General features: G+C 42.1%; 3 protein-coding genes across 3 annotated transcripts; 1 reads left to right on the top strand and 2 right to left on the bottom strand.

Moving 5' to 3' along the window:
* Window positions 1-184: 184 nt before the first annotated feature.
* On the bottom strand, window positions 185-2,492 carry LOC129588041 (mitochondrial potassium channel-like). The gene is made up of 3 exons (XM_055482059.1): window positions 1,935-2,492; window positions 1,619-1,794; window positions 185-988 (listed from the first exon to the last, which is right to left on the bottom strand). Exons 1-3 carry the CDS (start codon window positions 2,184-2,186, stop codon window positions 316-318), a joined length of 1,101 nt encoding a protein of 366 aa, XP_055338034.1. The 5' UTR covers window positions 2,187-2,492; the 3' UTR covers window positions 185-315.
* A 93-nt stretch (window positions 2,493-2,585) lies between these two features.
* Window positions 2,586-3,637, top strand: LOC129588042 (mitochondrial coenzyme A diphosphatase NUDT8-like). The gene is made up of 2 exons (XM_055482060.1): window positions 2,586-2,682; window positions 2,785-3,637. The coding sequence occupies exon 2, from the start codon at window positions 2,810-2,812 to the stop codon at window positions 3,584-3,586; it is 777 nt and encodes a 258-aa protein (XP_055338035.1). The 5' UTR covers window positions 2,586-2,682; window positions 2,785-2,809; the 3' UTR covers window positions 3,587-3,637.
* LOC129588039 (ubiquitin carboxyl-terminal hydrolase 15-like) lies at window positions 3,589-8,380 on the bottom strand. Its single transcript, XM_055482057.1, has 15 exons — window positions 7,914-8,380; window positions 7,633-7,745; window positions 7,376-7,545; window positions 7,126-7,216; window positions 6,908-7,053; window positions 6,396-6,848; window positions 6,169-6,330; window positions 5,881-6,105; window positions 5,724-5,810; window positions 5,500-5,663; window positions 5,279-5,407; window positions 4,821-5,193; window positions 4,496-4,758; window positions 3,994-4,186; window positions 3,589-3,918 (listed from the first exon to the last, which is right to left on the bottom strand). The coding sequence occupies exons 1-15, from the start codon at window positions 8,051-8,053 to the stop codon at window positions 3,799-3,801; spliced, it is 2,829 nt and encodes a 942-aa protein (XP_055338032.1). The 5' UTR covers window positions 8,054-8,380; the 3' UTR covers window positions 3,589-3,798.
* Between the last annotated feature and the right edge of the window lie 23 nt (window positions 8,381-8,403).

The following is an 8,403-nucleotide window of genomic DNA, read 5'->3' as shown; positions in this document are numbered from 1 at the left end:
AATAAACTGGTTCAGTGCGATGTTAACTTATGTACTTACAGACGCTATTTACAGATTGTACAATTTACTCCTTCAATATCGGTTTAAAACAAAATTAGAAAGAGACTGGAGTACGTCAAAAGTGCCGGCATAACATCGTTATTCAAGTTTGGAGCATACGAAGTGCTTGCGACGTCCAACAGTATCAAGTGTTGCTATTTATGCCTCCCATTTTTCTTTAGAAATATTACAAACGGCAAAAGATAATTAAAATCACATAAAAGAAAAACAAAGACCATCACAATCATTATCTGGAAATCATAGAGTTCTAGCTATTTATTTCTGACCAAACAGATAATAAATTACCGGTACGGATAACGCAAAAGCTGTGTAAAGAAAGGCGGCAGTAACTATTGAATTAATTTTCATTTTCCACTCCATGCTCTGCTCAGTTCTCTCCAGAGCCTCTGCAAGATCATTCTTCACGTACACAATCGCCTCTGCGCTGGATGGGCTCAAATTTTTCCTCGCGGCTACCAAGTCTTTAACGGTCTGCATCTCCTTTAGTAGGACAAATCGCTGCTCGGTAAGCAACTGCAGAACATCTTTGGACGGTAATGAGCCATCCACTGTGGGTACCGTGACCTGGCCTTCAGGCGCATGTCCCTGTTCTCCTAATAATGTTTTCAGATCCCCAATGAAAGACTCCAGTTGTTGGTGTTGAGTTTTAGCGAGAGCTGATAATTCCCCGGCAATATTCTCCACCGGTACAGCGCTGCCGGCTGCTGAGCGCGTCACCAAGCTCTGCAATTCCCGCATTTTCAACCAATTATTAATCGACGTTCCCAGTATTCCAATAATCGCCCCAATAACCGATCCGATCACTGACCAGTATTTCGTGCGTTCAGCTCGAGATCGCTCCTTTTCATGGCTTTCGCGAACAGCGGCAGATAATAGTGCAAACCTATCTCGTTCCCTGCTCTCTGAATGTTCCAAAACGGTTTCCAAACTGCAAACAGCTTTCACTATATTTGATTAAAGCCGTAGTTAACGAACGACCTTTCAAAAGTTAAATTATCAGCGGGTATTGGGGTTTAACTTCATTCACACACCAGCTGGCATAAAGACAAAGTATAGCATATATTTCTTCTCTTCATAAGTAGGTGGCTGATCCAGAAATCCTTGTCAGATCACAACATACCGTATTTGACCAATTAGTGACCGGGAGTCATTAATTTTTCGTAAGGGCAGAAAAAAACCAGCAATTACAAACAGGAAATTACAAATACGATATTGGACAAATACGATATTATACGATTGGATTTTCAAATTAGTTTGATCACGATTGCATTCTACAAGTATGCTATACAGTCATACAGACAGAGACATAAATAATAATTATTCAAATAGAATATATAATAAATAAATAGTAATTATTATTGAAAAATAAATATAAGAACTTTCTATCTGACCGCTTTGTTATTTAGGCGCGATTATGAACTTCTTTCAAAATATTTCGAAAGCGAAAAACATAATATGCAAAAAACAAAAACAATCGTTAAGCATTCAATCCAGCAACTGCATGTACCATACATTTCGAGAGATTTCACAAATGATAACTCGAAAAACTTTGATGTACCTTCGCTCTTCCTTCACCAGTCGATGCTCCTGTGTGACCAGTTCTAAATATTTGTCTTCGCCGCGAGACGTCCTATCCAATTCAGCACGAATTTCCTTTAACTTGTTTTGAACGCCTGTCACTTGCATTGTTCGCTCCCGCCGTTCTTGCTGTGCTTCGATGAAGTCTCTTTCGGCCTAAAACAGTAGTTTTTAGTGGAACGGACACGAATCAGCATCATAGCACACAGATAGTGCCGCCTTAACCAAACGCTCTGCGGTACTGACTTTCGCAGCGAACAACGCTTCTCAAGGCCGTATTCTGCCAAAAGTCTCACCTGAATAACTTGGTTCTGTGCGTTTTTGACTTCTGTTAAGCCCAGAAAGTCTTCGTACATCTGCATCCAGTACGAAAGTTTCTGGTTTGTCCATGCTGTTGCAGTAATTGCGGCGTTCGCTACAGTCGCAGACACTGGAGGTGATGTTGAGGTGCTGGTGAGACAGCGCAGCGGTCCGTACAGTGCCCGTTGTGGTTTGCAACGTTCCAAGCAGGTCAACAGCAAGCTAGTCGTACGAAATGAAGAAGTCATGATATGTCAATAATCTATTTCACCGTAATACGGTGAGGAGAAGGATTAGGGTTTAGGATCATCAGAATGACCAAGCTCCCCCAGCTTGAAAACAAATTGCTGGAACAAGTTTATACTTTAGTCTGTAACATTCCACAGAACTTAGTCATATGAAATCCAACCAATTCAACAGTGTCGAACGTCGATGACTGAAAAGCGAAAACCCTAACCTAAATGAAAAACGAACCTGACCAGGTAAAGGTAAAATTTAATCTGGAAAAGAACTACAAAGAGAGCACACTATGTTAATGCTCTCCTGCAGATCCTTTAACCAGCTGATGTAGTGAGGTGTGGGTTTGCATAGTGTCCCTAGGGGGCGGTAGCGCTTTCGACGGAGATTCATTACTTATTGCCGATTGTAAAATCGCATCTGTAAAATGTTTGACTTCCAGTCTTCCCTCACGTCGTTCGCGATGAAAACAAATTTTGTACAAAGACGCACGAGGCATAAGTGATGGTAAGACGATATTTTTTGGCCGGTTATAAAAATTAAATAGAAAAAAGTCTTTATTTTTATCACAAAATTTCGTCTCTATACTCTGTAGCCTGTACTCTGTAGGAACAGCGGTGGAATCTGACTGTGGATGTCTTATAAATCGGTGAATATAATTTCTTCGCGTGTAACAACTGCTCTTCGAGCTCGACAGTATGCAACCGTGACGGCTGAAACGACAAATTTTCCCAGCGACTGGAGATTTGATTCTCACAAAGCGGATTTCCTTCGTCATGCTGCTGCAAAAGGGACAATGGTGCTACCTTCGCGACAGAAAGGAGAAGGTTTGGGTCGCCCCGAAATCACCACTCAACGTTCAACTGGCAGCTACGCCGTTCTTGTTCCATTCTGCACGGTCAAAGGGATACCGTCGGTGCTGTTCACCCTGCGTTCGAGTAATCTTGCCAAGCACAGAGGCGAAATCAGTTTTCCAGGGGGAAAATCCGATCCAACTGATAAGGATGTCATACACACTGCACTAAGGGAAACACAGGAAGAGATTGGTGTGCCAGTGCAGAGTACGGATATTTGGACAACGCTGCCGCCCATGCCAACTCGTGACGGAGCGATGCTTTCGGCAGTAGTCGGTTATACCGGTGATGTTTCGATGGATGAGTTTAAACCGAATCCAACGGAAGTGGAAGAAATTTTTACTTGCAGTATGGCTTCACTTTTAAACCCAGAGAATGTGCGTTATACTAGTTTCCGAACAAGGCACGGTTTGCGACTACCAGTATTTGTTGTTAATGACGGGATAACCAGCAGACGTATATGGGGAATGACTGCGGTTATTTTGCTGAATGTTTTGCAATGTTTTGAACCGGGGTTCTGCCTTGGCTGTTTCGGCAAGGTTAAAATGATCAAATGACGATACGATTTCCGTTTATGCCCATACGAAAACTCCATTTTTAGAACTTTGCAAAGCAGTTCAGCCGTTCAGGTAAATTACACATAAATAAACTCCTACTATAATGACATAAATAATTTTGAACTTTTCGCAATTCTGTTACACAATCAAGCAGAAATGCACCACGTGCAACGCAAACAAGCGAAAACCATGAAAGATCAGTTCGCACATGTTTAAATACTATCCACATCCATAGACGCTTGCGCATTTGATGGCTCATTAGAATCCGATGACGTCTGGCAGTCCTTCACCGCTCGGCGTCGAAAAACCAGAATATATGGAGTGGTTTCACTCTGAAATTATGAAGCCCGTGGGAAACCAAGTTGCTCTTTATAAATCCGAAGCTATAAGCAAACGGATTAACTTACCTCCATGTCAGTGTGGTCAGCCGGTCGAACCGAGGAATCATTAAAATTATACCATTTCTGGTCCTGTTCGTTCCGACATACCGCCCAGTAATGCCCGCCGCCCAGTCCACCAGAGTGACACGACTGACCCACCAAATCGTATACTACAGGACGTTCGTCGCGGTTGATGACCAAATCACTTATATCCAATCCACTAAAAATATCAACAATGGTTTCAAAAGGAACACTACCCCAGCATTAATTAAATCGAATTCATTAATTTTACCTTTTTCAGAAAAACGTTCCGCAAAACATGATTTAATAATATAATAAGCCGGTAACAATTATTCACTTTATTACATACAGTATGTGTGAACAGTACTAGTAATTCAGAAGAATATATATATATATGGCATTTCGCACCGCCATAAACTGCAAATCACAATTTCGAAACTAGGTTAAGTACTAGCGATACATGCTGTTTCTTACGACTTCCAATCGCTTTACTCTATCCTGCACTTACGTCACAGGGAATTTCACTTTCGTATTCAGTTTCTCGCGGTAAAAGCGATTGTACTGGAATCGCTTCAAATGCACGAACATATACTGGGGCATTTTGTATAAATCCAGTTTTTTCACCGCACACTTCTCCTCTTTGCAAAATGGGCATCTCCACATGTTTGCTTCACCAAGTTTCTCCTGTTTTAAGAAGAGTCTGAAGCAGTCCTTCAGGTCAACCGTCTCTGGTGTCCGTCCGTACGTTACATTCTTGTCCAAGTCCATAACCTTGGAAAACTTATTTTGATCTATCAACTACATTAATCAAATCTAAGCTGAAATGCGTTTACCGGTTCGGGAGCTTTCATAAACAGTTTATCCAAAATCTCTCCACGGAAGTCCATTGCCAAATACGCTTGGCTGGTGCTGTGGGTGGTCTTGAACGACACACGGGCCTTCTGGTTCATCTTGATCTCATCAAGGGATACACTGCCATTCTGGTTGATCGTACAAACTGAAAAAATCTTCGGAGCAGCCAATATAGCATTGAAAATTTGCGAATTGGCGTTGTCGGGAAAGATTTCTTCGTCCATGGAATTTCCGTCAACGTCCGCGGTAGGAACATCATCTGCATTACCATTTGTTAAGTTCGGCTCTGAGCTGTCACCAATATTGACCGTTTCTTCCTTCTTTAGCAGGTTAGCGTGCGGGCCTAGTCGGGGTCTAAAAAAATCCCCAAGGAATTCTCCTAATTCAATGTTCAAATATGATTCATCTCAGTGATATACACTTCTACGGAAAGACTTACAGCAACTTCAAATATAAGGAAACGTACAGATCCGATGAACGCATTCCTTTTTTGGGTACAGCAATAACGAAAGGAATGTCGTATATCGTCATATTAGAAGACGAAAAATACGACGACGAAACTTCAGGTCTGCAACCGAAATCCAAAACCGTGGCAAAATATATAAACACGATTTGCATTTTATATATAAGCAACAAGTTACAAGAATACGAGCAACATACCTAATTTTTCGAATATACACCACGACCGGAACTTTTTCCTCGTCGTTGACTTTGCAAGGTAATTCATAAACATAAAGACGTGTCCGTTCTCCTAATGTATCAATGGAGGAAGTTCCCTGGTAAACGGTTACAACTCGATTCTCGTGAAGATCACAAGCCATGAGCTGAAGAAAAAACAGCTGAAATGGTATCTTTAAAAATGCAGACAAACTAAAACATCTTACGCAATCTGGGGGCACCGTGTCAACTTGCTTGCTCACTTCAGCGAGAAGATCATTGAAAGTCCCAATTTTGGATACGTTAACTGATTTCTGCCACGACAAAAAAACATGAGTTTGAAAACCCAACCAAGACTGCACTCTAAGGGGTCGATTGGTTTACCTTTATAGGTGGCAAATTGACTTTGTACGGTATAAAAGTGTAGACAATCTTCCTCATTTGGTTAGAAGGCAGCGGCAGCGAATAATACATCATGGGATCAAAAGTGGTGGAAGTCTTTTTACAGTCAGGACACTTCAAAACGGAACGGACTTGGCCACAAAATAAATCCACAATCACTGAGCTGTTCCTAGCGGTATAAGCTTCCCATGATTCACTGGCCTTTTCCTAATCGGATATCTTTTAAATTAACCGAACATGTTTCATGAAATACGTATGACCAACACCTACCGCATCGCTTTTATTAGGATCCTCTTCATCGTTTTGCTCTTTGTACGGCTTCTTTCGAATGCGATTGAGGTCTTCGTGTAAGCAGTCAATAATAAACTGCATGCTTTCTTGTGAGTCCTGTTGAGCTCCGTTAAACAAATGAGTATAACGCGACATAATACTCTGAAAGTACACCCCGTACATTTTGGCACTGGGTAAATGGCAAATGCAAAAAGGGTAGACCTCACCTTGAATTTAGACGGGTAAATCACACCACCTCTACTAGGCATCCAAATCTGAGTGACGAGATCAGCGTATGTTTTGGCTACTTCTCCACCCTTTCCCAAAGGATTATCCGTGTTCAAGTCTTTCTCATAATCTTTAGTGACAAAATACTTGGTCAATTCAGGGATATTACTGATGCACTGGAGCGAAGAATTCATGAAGCAGGTATTTCCCAAATTGCCCAACCCGACCAGTCCGGGCTGCTGGGACGACGAATCATCCAAGCGGCTGACAATACTCCAGGAGGAGATATCTGACCGATTTTGCTGGCTGGACCTCAGATTGTACGACTTCTTTTCCTCCACTGGTCTGTTTGCGGCATTACGCTGCATGCGAAGGCCGTCACGCAGCCGGTCTTTGGCTTTATCATTGTCCAGTTCAAAGTTTTCATCGTGCCCCACTTCCAGGATGACCAACTATCAAACAGGAGAATGCCACTACCAAAACCAACCGCCCTGCACCCACGAAGACCTACGTGATGAATAGACAGATCCAGTTCATTGACCCGCTTATCAGGGTTTGGCTCGGGCATGTCCAGCGTACCATCGGGATGATACAGCCAAAGACGACACTTTTTGCTTTCCACAGCGAACTTCATGAAGAGATCTTGCACACATTCTCCTGATTCCACAACACAAAACAAACAGTATAAGACGCCAAAACAGATTTTAACGCCCACGTCGCAATCCTTACGAATAGTGGAGCCTCGTCGCACACGAACTTTTTCGATCTTCTGGATATCCGGATACAAACAGCATTCCACGATGAGGGGCCGCGCTTCGATCTGTTCAGCCGGAATTCAAAGTCAACAAGAGTGGAAAATACCAGTAAAAAAATTAAGGAAAGTTAAGAAACCAAAATTTAACGCAGCAAACAATTAAAATGCAGAAATAAGCGAATTTTCAAATATGAAGGGCAGGGAAAACGGGTGACGCCGCCACACCTGAAAATTAAGGGGGGAGGATTCATAGACTCTGGCCAAGATCTCTTGCTTCTCCAGGCTTTCCACACACCCAAAGCGAGCAGCCAATTTTTTCCATAATCGCTCTGGTAAAAACTCAAACTCCTCACGCGTAACGACGTCATCCGGTTTCACGTAATTCACATTGTCCACTACAAAATATCGAACAGCATAGTACTTATGCAAACTGTCGAGTCAGTCAGTGTTCACTGTTGAGTGTTGACCAGAAAGAAACCGACCTCGTTCAATAATTTCGCTGTTATCAATCGGACCAGGATTGGTAGTGGGATTTTCCGCATTCTCCTCCAAATATTTCTTCAGCTGATTCCGCCATTTCGTACTGATAATGTACCTGGAAAAATGCCGTTTTCATGATTTAATCGGATTTTTTTTATTAACCCGCTAAGTACTGTCTACCAGATCTTTATCATGAAAAGAGTGTTGAAATGCATCAGACTGAGTGTAAACTAGAAAACCCTTGAGCATATGCAACCACATTCCGACTGAACAAGAAACCAACCAATCTTCTCCCGCAATATATGGATAGGCTTTCTCAGCATCCTCCATTTCTTTAAGGAGACCTTTGGCGTCCAGCTCTTGCTGATTATCCACATCCATGGTCGAACTGTCAGGCTCCGTTTTTATCTTGTCTTGAACCATTGTATTTTTCACGAATGTAAAAAAGATAATTGCAACTACGGCCAACTAGTACTCAGAGTGCAGAGCCAACACATTCGGTGACTAAATCAAGCCACCAGCATGAGCTGCAGTCGTTAAGAAGCAAGAACTGGCGAAATGGAGAAACTTGGACTCTTGGTAAACAGCAAACGATTCGTTTTACTGGCACTACCAGCTACCTACAAGAAGTTCTCTTATAGCTATTAATTTGAAGTCCAGAATAATGTAGGGGTGGAAAACATTAGTTCGCGCTGTTTTTCTTGTCCGTATTAAGAAAAAATGAAATTCTGTAATGCTGGGAATTGGGAACAACGTTATTAATGAGTAGGCAG

The sequence above is a fragment of the Paramacrobiotus metropolitanus genome, unplaced genomic scaffold (assembly GCF_019649055.1).
Source record: "Paramacrobiotus metropolitanus isolate TYO unplaced genomic scaffold, Prichtersi_v1.0 Parri_scaffold0000028, whole genome shotgun sequence".
Classification (NCBI taxonomy): Eukaryota; Metazoa; Tardigrada; class Eutardigrada; order Parachela; family Macrobiotidae; genus Paramacrobiotus; species Paramacrobiotus metropolitanus.
The sequence above is the reverse complement of the archived record's forward strand: the minus strand, read 5'-3'. Positions and strand labels throughout refer to the sequence as shown.